At 51.3% G+C, this 18,194-nt stretch overlaps 1 protein-coding gene across 2 annotated transcripts in view; it reads left to right on the top strand.

Annotated features, from left to right (window-relative positions):
• Positions 1 to 17,928, top strand: part of SNRPA1 (small nuclear ribonucleoprotein polypeptide A') — an 840,838-nt gene extending 822,910 nt beyond the window's left edge. Inside the window, exons 1-9 of one of the 2 annotated variants that reach the window (XM_061568658.1) lie at positions 668 to 891; positions 2,926 to 3,073; positions 4,849 to 4,927; positions 6,032 to 6,078; positions 7,432 to 7,534; positions 9,713 to 9,795; positions 12,664 to 12,739; positions 15,014 to 15,107; positions 16,973 to 17,928. In XM_061568658.1, coding sequence (XP_061424642.1) covers positions 810 to 891; positions 2,926 to 3,073; positions 4,849 to 4,927; positions 6,032 to 6,078; positions 7,432 to 7,534; positions 9,713 to 9,795; positions 12,664 to 12,739; positions 15,014 to 15,107; positions 16,973 to 17,322 — 1,062 coding nt within the window. In that variant the 5' untranslated portion in view covers positions 668 to 809 and the 3' untranslated portion in view covers positions 17,323 to 17,928. Of the gene's footprint in view, positions 1 to 667; positions 892 to 2,925; positions 3,074 to 4,848; positions 4,928 to 6,031; positions 6,079 to 7,431; positions 7,535 to 9,712; positions 9,796 to 12,663; positions 12,740 to 15,013; positions 15,108 to 16,972 lie in introns of those variants that run through there. The other variant, XM_061568577.1, reaches the window with a different exon arrangement.
• The last annotated feature ends 266 nt before the right edge of the window (positions 17,929 to 18,194 follow it).

The following is an 18,194-nucleotide window of genomic DNA, read 5'->3' as shown; positions in this document are numbered from 1 at the left end:
AAACCGGTTCCCATAGAAAGTCTATGGGGCCATGTTAAGAGATAGGGAACCGGTTCCCATAGAAAGTCTATGGGGCAATGTTAAGAGATAGGGAACCGGTTCCCATAGGAAGTCTATGGGGCAATGTTAAGAGATAGGGAACCGGTTCCCATAGGAAGTCTATGGGGCAATGTTAAGAGATAGGGAACCGGTTCCCATAGAAAGTCTATGGGGCAATGTTAAGAGATAGGGAAACGGTTCCCATAGAAAGTTAATGGGGCAATGTTAAGAGATAGGGAAACGGTTCCCATAGAAAGTCTATGGGAACCGGTTCCTATAGAAAGTCTATGAGGCAATGTTAAGAGATAGGGGACCGGTTCCCATAGAAAGTATATGGGGCAATGTTAAGAGATAGGGGACCGGTTCCCATAGAAAGTCTATGGGAACCGGTTCCCATAGAAAGTCTATGGGGCAATGTTAAAAGATAGGGGACCGGTTCCCATAGGAATTCTATGGGGCCATGTTAAGAGATACGGAACCGGTTCCCATAGAAGACGTCTTCCAGAAGTTCGAAAGACGTCTTCCTCATCTTTCCCGGAAGACGTCTTCCTAATCTTCCGGAAGACAACTTCCTCTTCCGGAAGACGAGTAAGCGGTCTACCGGTATAAATAAAAAAAACGACCGGAAGACCGCAACGGGAGTCTCGCGAGACTTGGGCCCACGCTGCGCGCCATCGAATTGAAAGGCCTCTCGCACTTTTCCGACACGAAAACCACCCGAATCGTCGTGGTCGGCGTCAGTCAGAGCGCTCTAAAGAAACCACCTCGCGATGGTGAAGCTCACGGCGGAGCTGATCGAGCAGGCGGCGCAGTTCACGAACCCCGTGCGCGACCGGGAACTGGACCTCAGAGGTGACGGCGGCGGGGAGGGCGGCTAGGCGACGGCAGGCTTCTCGCGAAAGCCAAGGCCCGCAGTTTTTAACATTAATTTTGTGTTTGTTAAAGAAAAGTGCGGCTTTGAAGTGTTTTTTTTCGATAGAATAACGTTGTGGAGGAGGGGTGCTGTTGTTTTTAAAGTGTGCAATTGTTTCGGGGGTTGATTTTTTGTTTAAAGTAGCCGCTCGCAGTGGCGTGAGCGTTTTCGTGCGTTCGCGGGTTCTCGGCCACGTGGAAGTTTCACTTGGCAATCGTAGACGGCTGTGTGGTGTTGGTAATCCACTGCTGGATGAAACGCCGGCCGTGTCGATAGTGGTGGTGGTGGTGGTGGGGGAGGTTCACATACTTCACCGCGCTGGTCGCCACGGTTTCGGTGGAGGCGGTGGCCAAGACTCAACAGATTATCTCTCTCGCCACCGATGTTCGCCTTATTCGGGAATCGAACTTGCCCGAGTTCATCGATGGCCACTGATGTTGAGCGAGTATCAAACGGGATAGTCCAGAACGCCACGGTGGCTATGAGATGTTGACTACCTCGCCTGGTGTGCAGGATGTCGTGGGTTCGATCCCCACCCTGACGCCTGCTGCTGTATATTTGGAGTTTGCGTGTCTCTCTCATCATCATCACGGTGGCTAGGAGATGTTAACTACCTCGCCTGGTGTGCAGGAGGTCGTGGGTTCGATCCCCACCCTGACGCCTGCTGCTGTATATTTGGAGTTTGCGTGTCTCTCTCATCATCATCACGGTGGCTAGGAGATGTTAACTACCTCGCCTGGTGTGCAGGAGGTCGTGGGTTCGATCCCCACCCTGACCACTGCTGTATATTTGGAGTTTGCGTGTCTCTCTCATCATTATCACGGTAGCTATGAGATGTTAACTACCTCGCCTGGTGTGCAGGAGGTCGTGAGTTCGATCCCCACCCTGACGCCTGCTGCTGTATATTTGGAGTTTGCGTGTCTCTCATCATCATCACGGCGGCTAGGAGATGTTAACTACCTCGCCTGGTCTACAGGAAGTCGTGGGTTCGATCCCGACCCTGACGCCTGCTGCTGTATATTTGGAGTTTGCGTGTCTCTCATCATCATCACGGCGGCTAGGAGATGTTAACTACCTCGCCTGGTGTACAGGAAGTCGTGGGTTCGATCCCGACCCTGACGCCTGCTGCTGTATATTTGGAGTTTGCGTGTCTCTCTCTCTCATCATCATCACGGTGGCTAGGAGATGTTAACTACCTCGCCTGGTGTGCAGGAGGTCGTGAGTTCGATCCCAACCCTGACGACTGCTGCTGTATATTTGGAGTTTGCGTGTCTCTCTCTCTCATCATCATCATCACGCGTTCCTTAAATCACCCCCTCCCGACTCTTTGTCGACCCAGGGAGTGGAAATTGGTGCTGGACAGTTTGTCGATTGGAAGGTGCCATACGTTCGGGCAGAGTGTGGGTATTCCCACCGCTTCCAAGACTTGACCAGCGTGGAAAAGTAGGCCAAATACCACCGTCTTGTGTCCAGTCCCGGGGGGGGAGCACTGATAGGCAGTGTGCCACATTGTCGCTTGCCGCATCCACAGTGTGGCACGGTCACGTTCGCCCCAGGTGTGTAGGTTGGCCGCACTTTGGCGTTACTGAAAAGGGAGGGATTAATTTGAGGCAATGCCGGTAATGAGATGGTTATTGGTGACGTTAACGTGGTGTGACATTGCTTGTGTTGGCGGTAATAATAACACGATGTTATTTACGAAGGCGATTATTTGTAAGGTGCTTATTATGCAGTACTGATGGCGGTAATAGTGAAAAGTTGGTGGTGAGAATTGTGGCGATTGTGATGCTGATGAATGTAATTATGATGGTGATAAAAGTGGTTGTGGTGAGAAGGGTGATCAAAGTGAATTCGGTTACTCTGTTGATAGCAATGATGCCTAATAATTATTGCAGTGATGATGGTGGCGGTGGTGTTGTGGTGAGGAGGGTTGTGTAATATTGATGCTGAAGGTGCTAACCCTTGACCCCTAGGCTATAAGATCCCGGTGATCGAAAACCTTGGAGCGACTCTGGATCAGTTCGACACCATCGACCTCTCGGACAATGAGATCCGCAAGATCGACGGATTCCCTCTGCTCAGGAGGCTCAAGTCACTTATCATTAACAACAACCGTGTGTGGTAGGGACCCCACACACACTTACACTGATACACACAGCTACAGATAAATACAGATACATACACACACTGATACACACACCGCTACAGATAAATACACACACAGATACAGATACATACCGCTACAGATAAATACACAGATATGCACCGCTACAGATAAATACACAGCTACAGATACATACACACACAGATACAGATACATACACACACAGATACAGATACATACACACACCGCTACAGACACATACACACACAGCTACAGATAAATACACACACAGCTACAGATACATACACACACAGATACAGACACATACACACACAGATACAGACACATACACACACAGATACATACACACAGAGATACATACACACAGAGATACATACACACAGAGATACACACCGCTACAGATAAATACACACAGATACAGATAAATACACAGAGATACATACCGCTACAGATACACACACCGATACATACACACACCGATACACACAACTACAGATAAATACACACAGATACAGATCCATACACACACAGATACAGATACATACACACACAGATACAGATACATACACACACCAATACACACAACTACAGATAAATACACACACAGCTACAGATACATACACACACAGATACACACAACTACAGATAACTACGCACGCACAGATTCACAGATACACACACATACTGATATGAAAATAAAGACGTTTGATTCCATGCCATGACCAACGTCAGTGGCAAGTAGCGTGCGAACAATTAGTTCCTGGCCCTTCCCGAAACCGAATCGTTCTCAAACAAGTACCAGATGCACACAGCGTCAGCACTCGGGGAAACAGGGAAGGCTGCGTGTGATGCTGACTACGTCACCACGATGAGTACCTGTAACCCGGCAATGACGAGATGATTGTTGGTGGGTCACACGAATATTGAACACGTTCCTTCGGAGTGGGCAGGTAGGAACTTGGTTGGACAGCGCATTCGTGCACGACAGACAGACAAATAATCCCTGGTGGGCAGTGTGGAACCTGTTGTTCCTACCTGTATAAAAGATAACTTGACTTGAGGTAGCACAGGCAGCCAGCCAGGTAGCCAGCCCCCTTAACTATTGGCCCCGCCCCCTCGCTTAGGCCCCTCCCCTGACCCCCCCTCCCTCAGGCCCCTCCCCTGACCCCCCCCCCTCCCTCAGGCCCCTCCCCTGACCCCCCCCCATATCCTTAGGCCCCTCCCCTCACCCTCCTCCCTTAGGCCCCTCCCCTCTCCTTACCCGGCAGTAGGTCTCCACCAATCAAAGAGCTGTATATTATATATATTTATGCACGACAGACAGACAAAAAATCCCTGGTGGGCAGTGTGGAGCATTGTTCCTACCTGTAGAAACTTCCATTCTCGTGGGTGTCGAGGTGAAATACCCTGGCTCGCCAGGAGAGGGCGGTACAGCCGAGTGTGGATTATTATTATTCTCCGTCTGTTCCTTCTGTGTGAGATAAGAGTATTGCTCTTCACATGTGTGGGGTTTTCTCCTGGCGTTCAGGATTTCTCGCACTTGTATGAACACTCATTAATTGGCTTTGAAACATCTAAATGTACCTGCACCTCCCATGTTTTCCGATTGTGCAGCGTTGTTGTTTGATTGAATTATGCTTTTTGAAATTCCTGATTGTTATTGTAACCGCATGGCAATAGCACTTGCCTGAACAGTCTTATAAAGGGCTTAACGGTGGATCTGTTTCTCCCCCCGTGTGTTTGTCTGTTTCTTCTCTGTCTGCGCGTGCAGCCGTTTTTCTGAGAGCCTGGATCAGAGTCTGCCAAGCCTCAACGAGCTCATCCTTACAAACAACAACCTACAGGAGCTGGTGAGATGCCATCCATTAAACCCACGTTTATCCACGACGGTTTTGACCCCAACCCCTGACCCCTAACCTTTCACCCGAGGCCTCCCACCACGGAGTGATGATTGTGGGAGTTGCTTGACATATTTTCACCGCGGGGGTCGGTGAGGTGGGGGCACTGGTTGGCACGCTGCAGTCTTGTTTATGCAACCGGAGTTTGATTCCCGGCCATGACTTTTCAGCCTCTGTGGCGAACGATATCTGACCCCACTCCGGGACTTGGCGTGCAACTCCGTTTGAAACGAGAGTACCTTTTACCTCTTACCGTATTCTCCAAGGTTGTGAGATGTTCCGACAAATCGGACGCAGCCCAAATGTTTGTGTCATTAAACAAACATATAATAGAGATTCGTGAAATATAGAGTGAACAACTGAGAAAATGGTGTAACACATTCCTGCGGAGGGAGCTGGTAGGAACGTTGGGTTGCTCGGTCAATGGTCAGGGTCAACGGCGACGTAGTGTATTCCGCAAATATGCCCGACTGTGAGGGCGGGCACAAGCCGGCGTGAGTAGGTTAAACGTTGAGTTTTATAAGGGCACCACGGGGTGACCAGCCCCTCCCCACCCAGCCCCACCACTCCCCACCCTCCCCTCCCCACCCAGCCCCTCCCCACCCAGCCCCTCCCTGCACGACAGACACAATAATCCCTTGTGGGCTGGTGTAACCAGGAGATTCCTACCAGTAAAATACAGTACCACGTAGAGCTGCATTCCAAAAGATGATGATGAACATGGTACTTGAAAATGGGGAAAGATGTCTTGTGGAAGATTATTGGGACTGGCCAAGTTAAACCGTGTCTCCTGGAATATCACGTATTGCGATGTCAAAGCCGTCTTCCGGAAGCTGATAATGTGGAGAGATGCATTCTGGAAGATGATTTTGATGAATCTGAGTGTCTTCCGTCTCTATAATCTTCTGTTCCTCTGTGGAGAACGCCCCCCAACGTTCCCTTTAATGTACATGGTGGGGAGGGGGGAGGGAACTACAAGTCATTAATTCGATAATTTGTCAGCAAACTTAACATATGGGTCGCCATGCATTTTTGTTTCCTCTCGAATATTCTCAGACGGAACTGGACCCTCTGTCCTCCCTCAAGTCGTTACGCTTCCTCAGGTGCGTACTCCGCTCCGTGGCCTCGTGTTAGCTGCGAGCCTTCGGCCCTTCCGCCCCCCCCCCGCCAACTCCCTGCCTATTGAAGTCGTCGTTGCTTTGCTGCTTTGTCCCAAGCTTGCATTTGGTGTTGACAAATCGGCAGGAATTTGTGTACTTGTTCAATTTGTACTTCGGTACTTTATTTACATTTATTTAATGTCGACTGGCTTACCTTTTCTTTCTTTCTTGTTCTTATATCGTTTGTTTATGCAACTAGCTGACCTGCCCCTACTGGACATCTTCATCGCTCATCGGATTCCTCCAGTCTAATTAAAGATTCTGATTTTAAAGTCCAGGCTCAATATCATCCTCTGTCCCTCGGCCTATGACCGACTGCCTCTTTGTATCTATTGTAAAAGCCCGGCGTTTCGATTGTCCGTCAACTGAATTATAAGAGGCCTCTGAACCAATATGATCAATCAAATTCGTGTTTTGTCAATGGTTCCGTACATTATCTTGAAATACGCAATTCTCCATTTATTGAGCATTTCCATTATCAAAGCCCGGCTTTCCGTTTGCCCGTCAGCTAAGCGATAAGAGCCTTTCAGAAGGCCTGAATTGAACAGTTATAGAAAGTGGACCCCCCCTAGATGAGATGGGTCAAAACTTCATCCAACAGGTGATCAACAATTGTTGACCCTCCACCCAAAAAAATATCACTCCCCTCCCCCAAAAGCAAGTGTTTTGTAGGCATACAGAAGAGGACATGGGTAGGGGCGAGGCGCCGAAAGCCATCCGCGGGAGCTAGAATAAGGCGGCCACAGGCAGCGGAAATTCTAGCATGTTAAAATAAAACAGCGTCGCGAGACGTGGTCGATTGTAGATGCGACGCGTCAACGTGCACCTCCGATTAGCACGGTCGGCTGTGTACGGTGCGAAAGAAGTTTCAGCGCACACACGTACACGCGTCCTGCAGTGGCATTCATCTTCTTGGTTCTTTCGGTAAAGTCACGTAGAATGGAAATAATAAACTAATAAAAAATAAAACATAATAAAATATTTCTCACGACGTTTCGGCCACAATGCAAGCAGCCGTCCTCAGGTGAAGAACAGGTCTGTCAGAAAGACAGCGTCTGAATGAAACACCACCAGGCTTGGCAGCGTATATTTAAGCTGGGTTGGAGGGGGAAGAGCGCCTTGACAAAGGAATTTGCATATCAAGAGGAATTCAGCATATTTATGGGAAATGCAGGTATGTGATTAGTACTACTTATGCCCGTGCATTATCCAGGATTAGCAGCATCAAAGGGAGGGGATATGCAGTGGCATTGTAAGCGCGTGCGTGTGGGAATCACGGCGGCTTTGTTCATTCAGTCTGCTCAGGAATCCCGTGACGACCAAGAAAAATTACCGCCTCTACACCGTCTACAAACTCCCGCAGGTCCGGGTCCTCGACTTCCAGAAGGTGAAACTCAAGGTGAGTTGGAGTGGTTCCACGTTGCCTGTGCCTCACCTTTTCTTAGTCGCTCGGTGGATTGTTGCGGTCACAGGGCCGTGATAGATTGGCGTTAGGCCTGGGGGCGGTGGCTTCCCTCCAGCAGTGGATTGATCATGGCTGTTGAAGATTATGTTAATGACGAGGATGACATGATTCTAGATTAGAAGTTTTCATGACTGCAAGGATTCATACTTTTTGAGTGAGGATGACATGATTCTAGATTAGAAGTTTTCATGACTGCAAGGATCCATACTTTTTGAGTGAGGATGACATGATTCTAGATTAGAAGTTTTCATGACTGCAAGGATCCATACTTTTTGAGTGAGGATGACATGATTCTAGATTAGAAGTTTTCATGACCGCAAGGATCCATACTTTTTGAGTGAGGATGACATGATTCTAGATTAGAAGTTTTCATGACCGCAAGGATCCATACTTTTTGAGTGAGGATGACATGATTCTAGATTAGAAGTTTTCATGACCGCAAGGATCCATACTTTTTGAGTGACGATGACATGATTCTAGATTTGAAGTTTTCACGACTGCAAGGATCCATACTTTTTGAGTGAGGATGACATGATTCTAGATTAGAAGTTTTCATGACTGCAAGGATCCATACTTTTTGAGTGAGGATGACATGATTCTAGATTAGAAGTTTTCATGACCGCAAGGATCCATACTTTTTGAGTGAGGATGACATGATTCTAGATTAGAAGTTTTCATGACCGCAAGGATCCATACTTTTTGAGTGAGGATGACATGATTCTAGATTAGAAGTTTTCATGACTGCAAGGATCCATACTTTTTGAGTGAGGATGACATGATTCTAGATTAGAAGTTTTCATGACTGCAAGGATCCATACTTTTTGAGTGAGGATGACATGCCCCGTATCGCATTCAGATTCGTGGAGCGTATGAAACGGAATTAATATGACGGAACATGCGAGACAATAGGCCGTTGCGATCCAGACGGGATGGAGGATGCAAACGAGACTATACAGACCCGGGTGACAATGCTGTTAAAAGCATCGTGACTGCAGGGATTCATATTCTTGGTTCTTTCGGTAAAGTCACGTAGAAGGGAAATAATAAAAATATAAAACAATAAAAATTCTCACGACGTTTCGACTGCAACACAAGCAATCGTCATCAGGTGTGAAATCCACAGCAAGAATTTGCTTGCAAGAACACGACACATTTATATATTTTCTTGCAAGAAAATTCTTGCTGTGGATTTCACACCTGAAGATGATTGCTTGTGTTACAGTCGAAACGTCGTGATAATTTAATTGTTTTCAATTTTTTTATTATTTTATTGTTTCCCTTCTACGTGACTTTACCGAAAGAACCAAGAATATGAATACAAATGTGAGCGACAATGTAAACGTTCACTAATTGGCCGATAACATCTTAATATATAGAGAGCCACAGAGCTTGGGTGGGGAGGGGATTTGGCACCGACTCACTGCCTGGCTGCTGCTGCCCCTTCCGCTCCACTGTGGTCAACTCTGATGCCTCCTTGAGTCGAGCGGACACTGACGGCACATCAAGTTGACGCGATTATGATTAATACAGTCGAGACAGACACGCAAGACACAAGAAGGTCAGAATGAAACGGGACGGTACAATCAAGACACACGACACGTACGAGACGGTGTAGATTAGACGATGGAATGTGGTAACGCTCGTGAAGATTCGATACGAATTCAACTTGAGCGTGAAAGTTGCCTCCTAGAGGCAACTGGAAAAAAGGGTTGCCCACAACTTTGGCGATTTGCGACCAGCGTCGAAGAGGAATCGGGATCAGAATATTTATTTGTACGTGGCCGGTCAAGATGATGACCTGATTTCGCGCAACGATGTCGTTGTTGCTGACACTTGTATATGATGTTTCGTGCAGCTTGAAATGTATCGCATCCGTCGATGATGCTTCTGGTGACAAACAAAACACGCGTGCGAAAGCGTTTACAGAATCCGTGCGCGCGATTGTTCGTGTTTTTGTGTTTAATGGGCGACGAGAACTCCGTATTTTGCTCGATTCGAGCAGGAAACCACTCGACTTTGAAACGACTGTGATGGTGCACGCGTGTGTGTTCGTGTGCGTTTGTGTTCATGTGCGTGCGTGTTTTGTGTGTGCGCTGTGGCCCCGAGCCACAGGAGAGACAGGAGGCTGAGAGGTTGTTTAAGGGAAAGAAATCCGTTCTTCTCTCCACTAAGGAAGGAGTGAACACGGCAAAGACGTAAGATGCATTGACTGTCGACCATCGTCAGGCCGCGCCCCACAATCCGTGCCACCTTTAGCCACCGTGCCGCGGATCGTTCGTCGGAGGTTGCCGGGTTTCGGCAAAGTCCGACTAAAACCGGGGTTTCGATTCTTGCGTAGCGGGGCATCTGAGAAGGTAACGGGCGCCTCTAGTGTGGATCGGAGAGGCAGCTTGAAGTATTTCTGCGACGTCATCTTCCCACGAAAGCTCCCCTGATGTAAGGTGGTGGCTCCGATTCTCTTTCGAGGGTTACGCGCAGAAATTACCTCCTGCGCCGTGACAATTTTTGGCCCCCCACAACGGCAACACGACTGGAACGTGATTGCCGCCAAATCCATCAAAAGTTCAAGTTCATTTTAGGAAAGGTGGCGCTGGTAATGGGAAGCTTGCGATGGCCGTGGTTGGGCCGTGGCTGGTGAGAGGGGCAAGTGGAACACACGTGATAGTTGACACAGAGATGGGCTTTGTCGGAGCCAACAAAATCACCGCCGGGTAGATCCTTCGGTCGGTTGCAGGCGCCAGTCCGTTGCGCATAAACGAGGCTGAATTTTCCGATCTCGACCTACAAAGGGGCAGAGGTCGCAAACGGGTTTTGATTCTTTACCCGTACCCGTAACCGGCCGCACCAGGGTCGCAAATGGGTACTCGTACCCGGCCGGGTACGGGTTCCCGTTCCCTACCCGTACCCTACCCGAAATGAGTGACAAACACTTACTCACCAGTGACTCACGAACTACCCGTACCCGGCCGCACCAGGGTCGCAAACGGCTACCCGTACCCGGCCAGGTATGGGTAGCCGGGTATCGGGTAGGGTACGGGTATCGGGTACCCGGTTGCGACCTCTGCAAAGGGGCCAAAATGTACGAATCTACATCGGACGTTCGGCACGCGGCGTAACCGCTCGTTACCGAGCGCGCAGGAGCGGCGGCCCCGCGGTTGCGCTAGATTGCTCCAAGCAACGGGGCGCGACGTCATTTCGAAGCAATCCGATTGGCCGTCGAAATCGTCGGGTAAAATTTTATCAGAGCGGCGGGGGAGAATTGCAGATTGGGCTGCGCGTGTTTAACTTTCTAAAGTTTTCTGGTTTAGTTTCGCTTGCCCTTCCGCGCCTTGCCACAGCCCGCCACGATCGGACATTAAACATAAAAACAGACACTACACAATTACCACAGTGCGATGCGGAAGCGAAACTTTATTTAGCCACCGAGGTTTTGGCACGATGATGCATCACGCTGCGGTGAATGGGATTTCGTACATCCGCTCCGTGACGGGTTGGGCTGCTTGCACCTTAAAGCTTTGTCCGCTTTTTCAAGATCGGCGTTCTTGGGGACCTGGTTTTCAGGATCGGAGTCTCGATTAAGTGTCTCGGGCCCCAGAAGGGGGCCAGCTTTTGAGGATCCGGTGTCTTGAAATGTAGCTTCAGAAAACTGTGTGTCAGGATCAACGTCTTGAAACCCAGTTTAATGATCGGATTCTCGATTTGAGATTTGATTCAAGGAGCTCGGGTTTGAGAATCCGAGTCTTGATTGAGAATTGATTCCGTAAAACCAGGTTTCAGGATCATAGTGCTAGGGACAAGGCTTCTGAATTTGGCGTCGTTAAAACATTTACGAGGACAGTTGCTGTGTTGGCTTCATCTTAAGACTGGTCCTGAAAAAGTTGTCACATGTTACAAAGCTGGGAACCGCCCCCCCCCCTCCTTTCTGAACCACAAATTAACCACAGCGGATTTGGATAATAAAGTTTCGCTCGGATATTAAACAGCTATGAACAGATGCTACACGTGGTCATTGCCTCGAGCTGGAAAGCTGCTGACACTAAAGTGTTGACTAATTAGTTTTTTTGTTGTTGTTCGTGCGCATGCCTCTCCATGCTCCCTTGAATGTCTGCGTGTGTGTCTTTGTTTGTCCTTGTGCCTCCTTGGATGTCCCCATGTCTCGTTATCTCCTTGCGTGTCCACACCTCTTCCTCTGTTGTCCCCTTGTCCGTGTATCCTCTTGTATCCCCATGTCTCTCCTCATTTCTCTCTGTCTCCGTGTGTGTCTGCGTGTCTCCCTGTGTGTCTACACATCTCCAAAATGTGTCCACACATCTCTCTGTGTCCTCGTGTTCTACCATGTTTTCTGGTGTGTCCCTGTGTCTCCCCATATCTCTCCCTGTCTCTCTGTGTGTCAATGTGTCTCCCCGTATGTCCGCACATCTCCCCGTGTCCTACCGTATTTTCCGGTGTCTCCCCCGTGTGTCTCTCCCCCGCGTGTCTCTCCCCCCGTGTCTCCCCCCCGTGTGTCTCCCCCCCGTGTGTCTCCCCCCCGTGTGTCTCCCCCCCGTGTGTCTCCCCCCCGTGTGTCTCCCCCCCGTGTGTCTCCCCCCCGTGTGTCTCCCCCCCGTGTGTCTCCCCCCCGTGTGTCTCCCCCCCCGTGTGTCTCCCCCCCGTGTGTCTCCCCCCCGTGTGTCTCCCCCCCGTGTGTCTCCCCCCCGTGTGTCTCCCCCCCCGTGTGTCTCCCCCCCGTGTGTCTCCCCCCCGTGTGTCTCCCCCCGTGTGTCTCCCCCCCGTGTGTCTCCCCCCCGTGTGTCTCCCCCCCGTGTGTCTCCCTCCCCCCGTGTGTCTCCCTCCCCCCGTGTGTCTCCCCCCCGTGTGTCTCCCCCCCCGTGTGTCTCCCCCCCCCGTGTGTCTCCCTCCCCCCGTGTGTCTCCCTCCCCCCGTGTGTCTCCCCCCCCCGTGTGTCTCTCCCCCGTGTGTCTCTCCCCCGTGTGTCTCTCCCCCGTGTGTCTCCCCCCGTGTGTCTCCCCCCCGTGTGTCTCTCCCCCGTGTGTCTCCCCCCCGTGTGTCTCCTCGCCCCAAAGCTTCACTCCGGGTGCCGGGTTGGTGATTGAGAAGAAGAAGGCGGGACCCACGCCGGCTGAGATGGAGGCGATCAAGGTGGGCGGCGGCGGCCGTGTTGTGCAGTTGTCGCGACGTCTCTCGTTTGTCCGGGGCGAGGGTCGCCAAGCGCCGGAGGCTCCCGCGCTGGGAATGTTTGGGGTCAAGTCGTTGTCGGCGGTGGAGTCGCGCTTTGTGCCGGTGATGACCAGAGTATCCGGAGACTTGCCCACCGTGAAAAATGAGAAGGAAAACACTCGGCGGTCCGCACATGCGTGTTCACACGCATGTGCGCTTGCTGTGCTGCCATCTCCTGGGCAACGCGCAGTCCCGGTGGTTTTGGGATTGTTCGCAAAGTTGTGTGGTCCACCTGCCCCCTCGCCCCTGCAGTGCTGGATCACCGGCACAAACTACCGCACTGACGCCCTGTCGTGCAACCATGCCACTAAGCCACATGACCGGCCGCTAAGCCACACCACCACGCTGCCACCCTGTTACACCACCACCCTGTTACACCACCACACCGACCGCCTTACTGCCATACATCCACACGGTCACCCTGTTACACCACCACACCGCCTTACTGCCACACATCCACACGGTCACCCTGTTACACCACCACACCCACCGCCTTACTGCCACACATTCACACGGCCACCCTGTTACACCACCACACCCACCGCCTTACTGCCACACATCCACACGGTCACACTGTTACACCACCACACCCACCGCCTTACTGCCACACATCCACACGGCCACACTGTTACACCACCACACCCACCGCCTTACTGCCACACATCCACACGGTCACCCTGTTACACCACCACACCCACCGCCTTACTGCCACACATTCACACGGTCACCCTGTTACACCACCACACCCACCGCCTTAATGCCACACATCCACACGGCCACCCTGTTACACCACCACACCGCCTTGCTGCCACACATCCACACGGCCACACTGCGTCACTGCCACACCACCACAATGCGACACCGCTACCACACCGCCACCACACTACCATGCCACCACGCCACCACCACACCGCCTTCCTGCCACACATCCACACGGCCACACTGCGTCACTGCCACAGCACCACAATGCCACACCACCACACTGCCACGCCACACCACCCCACTACCTCACTACCACGCCACTATGCTACCACACTGCAACGCCGCCATGCCACCATAACACTATGCCACCACGCTTCCACCCTGCCACACCACCACACCGCCACCACCACCACTCCACCACCACTCCACACTACCACTACACCGCCACCACACTGCCACGCCACCACCATCACCACACTACCATGCCACCACTACCACACCGCCGTCACGGTTTATGCTCCTTGACGACACACACCCGGTGCCCTCGTGTCACCAAACACGGCACGTGTCGCCAAACACGGCACGTCTCCCCACTGCCATGCTACGCCAGATTACAAGGAGCTGCTATAGTTTTTCTATTCTTGCTCCGCGTGTTGACCCATGGAAGCCTTGCCGACTCTTCAAGATCCTTTTCCAGGAGGGATCGTGTCAATTTTGTCCAAGTAGCCGATGGACACGGGGGGTGGGGGGGGGCTTGATTTACTCGCGATCGCAGTGTGTTGCGATTATAGCAAATTGCGGTGTAACTATAGATAAAGCTGCCTCCCGATTCGCACGGTTGACTGCGTGTAGTGGGTGCCAAAGACGTTCTACGTACGGACACGGTAGCGAAACGTGGGACCGTGACGCCGGCACACAATGAGCCTACTCATATTTTTTTTTCTTAGTTAAGCTCACGGGATCTTTTAAACTTCTAGCGTGTGACGCAGATGGCGCGCAGGAGTATATTTTTTTAGCGGTGACTGCACGTGCAGTACTGACCAGGGCGGCGGGCGTGTGTGGATCGAGTCCCGAACCTTGAACCCGATGTTGACGGCCCTCTTCACGGTCACCCACGTGTTGAGAGTGACTGAAACGGTGGTAGATATCGACCGCGTGTGCGTGCGTGTGTGTGTGGTAGTGTAGCGGTTAGCGCGCTGCGCTATGAACCTGGCGACCCGGGTTCGATTCCCGCTCACGGCTAACACCGGTGACGATAATCTGAACCGGTCCCGGGCCTCCCCTAGGTCGACTCAGCCTCAAATGAGTACCTGGTGCGGTGTCTAAACATCGCCACTGGGGAGACAAAGGCGGTCGGGCGTGGTGATGGCCACCCACCCCCTCGTGTACCGTTCCGGCCTTCATAGGTGCTCGCTAACAGCACTTGCCCCTACAGTCTGTTAAGGCTACACGGGGGGTCTTTGTGTGTCATCGTGCGCGCGTGTCTCTTCTCAGGCCGCGATAATAAACGCGTCGTCTCTCGAGGAGGTGACGAGGCTGAAGAGCCTCCTGCAAGCCGGACACATTCCAGGCCAGGAGAAACCAGCAGGTGCTGCCCCTATCGCACGCGCGTGCCCACACACGTGCCCACAAGACAAAGATCCCTGTATAGCCTGCGCAGACTGTAGGGGCAAGTGCTGTTAGCGAGCACCTATGAAGGCCGGCACGGTACACGGGGGGGTGGGTGGCCAGCACCACGCCCGGCCGCCTTTGTCTCCCCAGTGGCGATGTTTACACACCGCACCAGGTACTCATTTGAGGCTGAGTCCACGTCCACACACACGCGCATACATGTACGCACACACGTACGCCCACACACGTGCGCACATGCACGCACGCACACACGCAAATAACCTCGTAAACATTCACTCCCCTTCTGGCATGCAATGAGCTGCCTCCGTTGGATTTGAGAATGTCCTTATTGTTGCTTCTGCCTGGCTCGTTCTCTACTGTCTCGTTCTGTCTTTCTTGCCATGTCTATTTTTGCCTGGGATGTCTTTAAGTTCTATTCCGCACTCGTGTCTTGTCCCTCCCCCCCCCCCCCCCTGTCTCGTTTGTACTGTCCTGTTCGTTTTGTCCGTCTCTTTCGTACTGCCTGTCGCATTTTCACTGTCAAGTCCTCTCATATCTCGATTTAAAGCTTTCGTGACTGCAGGGATTCATCTTCTTGGCTCTTTCGGTAAAGTCAAGTAGAAGGGAAATAATAAAATAATAAAAATAAAACATTAAATACAATTCTCACGACGTTTCGGCCACAACGCAAGCAGCCGTCCTCAGGTGAAGAACAGGTCTGTTGGAAAGACAGCATCTGAATGACACACCACCAAGCTTGGCAGCGTATATTTAAGCTGGGTTGGAAGGGGGAAGAGCACCTTGACAAAGGAATTTGCATATCAATTTATTATGTTTTATTTTTATTTTATTATTTCCCTTCTACGTGACTTTACCGAAAGAATCAAGAAGATCCTCTCGTATCATTCGCTCCTTCTCACATGGTGTGTCTTGCCGTGTTGTTCTGTTAGTCTTATACGTTCCATCAGTCCTGTCTCCTCATATCTTGCCTCTTCTGTGCCGTCTCGTTTGGGACGGGTGACTGAGATGAGACGTCAGACTGCTTTAAGCACTGGAGGACCAACATCGAGATTCAAATCCGGAATCTCGGTATCTCTGACACAGCCATTGTTAACCAGAGGTTGCAAACGGGTTTTGATTCCTTACCCGTACCCGGCCGCACCAGGGTCGCAAACGGGTAGCCGGGTATCGGGTAGGGTACGGGTATCGGGTACCCGGTTGCGACCTCTGTTGTTAACCCACATGGATACAGATTTAGACGCCCAGGCCTTGAACCCATGATGTTTTAGTGTTGCTGACTCAAGTGTTATTAACACGGCCATTATGAATCTGCCGAGTTAAAGATTTAGACTCAACTTATCTAAAAGTATTTATTTTACCAGGTAAGGCCCACTGAGATATCTAAGCAGCTCTTTTTCAGACGCGACCTGGCCACAAATGATCGCTCAACGAAGTGGCTTATCATCATGTGGACATTCATAGCAGCCAAATGCTCTTAAACGCATGTTTCTAAATGTGGAGGGAAAACCGGGGAGAACGCACAAACTTCTGATATACAGCAGCAGGCGTCAGGGTCTGGATCGAACCCACGACCTCCTGCGTACCAGGCGAGGTAGTTAACATCTAGCCACCGTGATGATGATGAGAGAGAGAGAGAGACACTCAAACTCCAAATATACAGCAGCAAGCATCAGGGGTTGGGATCGAACCCACGACCTCCTCTAAACCAGCCACCGCGACGCCCTGGTTCAGGGCTTGAACCCAGGTGCTCTGCGCCGCCGCCATGTCTCGCCTCTGTCTCTTAACGCGCACGCTTGCTGTCGTGTCCGTCCGTCCGTTCAGCGGCTGCCGCCGCTAGCGCCACCACCCCCGCAGCCTCCGCCAGCGCCCAAGACGACATGGACACGGCGGCCCCCGCGGAGAGCGGAAACGGAGGTGGGGGGGACGCGGAGGAGGAGGGGGAGGACGCCAAGAAAGAGGAGGGGGGAGACGCCAAGAAGGAGGAGGACGCCAAGAAAGAGGGAGACTCGAAGAAGGAGGGGGGGGACGCGGAGAAAGACGCTGGGAAAGATGCGGGGACGCGGAAAGAGGGAGATGGCGGCGCCAGGAACAACGGGGAGGCCGCCACGGAAACGGAGAAGCAGAATGGGAGTACGGAGAAAGTGCAGGATGTGGAGATGAGCGAGGGGTGACGGTGGTGGGGGGGGTGGGCCGGGGGGGGGGGGTAGACGGCTGGTCACGGGGAGGGGGAATTTCAGATGCGTTTTTTGTTTTTGAAGGATTGGTTTCGTCTCAAATGACTCTGATCCAGGTTTTGTGTTGTTATTGTTGTCTACGTTTATTTTGAGAGAGAGCGAGAGAGACCAGGTCCGAGCAACGTTGTCTTGGAGCTTGTTTGTCAAGGTCGTTGTCTTGAGAGACTGGTGGCTCGAGATTGGGTGTCAGGAACCAGCGTCTCGAGACTGGGTTTCAAGATCCAGTTACTTGAGGGCTTAGGAGGCATGAGATCGGTGTCTTGAGTTGAGACCCGGCTTCGGAGTCGGTGTCTTGAGAGACTCAACTTTTGAGAGGACGGGTCTTTAGATCAAGAGGAGTCTTTGTGAAGACTTTGCGCCTGGAATTTCTGAAGTCGGGGATGATCTTGGGAGTTCGTATTGGCCACGCTGTTTGGGCATCAAACCAACATTTCGGCACGGGCTGGTTTCACAGTTTGCGTGGACGCGACGACGTCGTGATTTGATAAATAAAATTGTGAGAAGGAATTTTTTTTTAAAATAAACTAAAATATATGCCGGCAAGGTTTATTGTTGTATTTGTTTTACATTTCGTAGTCTCTTTGCGAATGATGTTGTTGGTGAACGGTTGTGTAAAATGGTGACTGCCATTTCGATTTAAAGCTTTCGTGACTGCAGGGATTCATCTTCTTGGTTCTTTCGGTAAATTCACGTAGATAAAAAATGAAATTCAAATTAATACAAATAAAACAGTAAAATCTGGCTGTGACGGTCCCACCTGATGACGGAGACTTGTGTTGCCTCCGAAACGTCGTGATTTTACTGTTTTA

The sequence above is a fragment of the Lethenteron reissneri genome, chromosome 1 (assembly GCF_015708825.2).
Source record: "Lethenteron reissneri isolate LAM-NWPU_2019-01 chromosome 1, ASM1570882v1, whole genome shotgun sequence".
NCBI classification, from domain to species: Eukaryota; Metazoa; Chordata; class Hyperoartia; order Petromyzontiformes; family Petromyzontidae; genus Lethenteron; species Lethenteron reissneri.
Note: the sequence above shows the minus strand (reverse complement) of the source record. Positions and strands in the feature narration are given on the sequence as shown.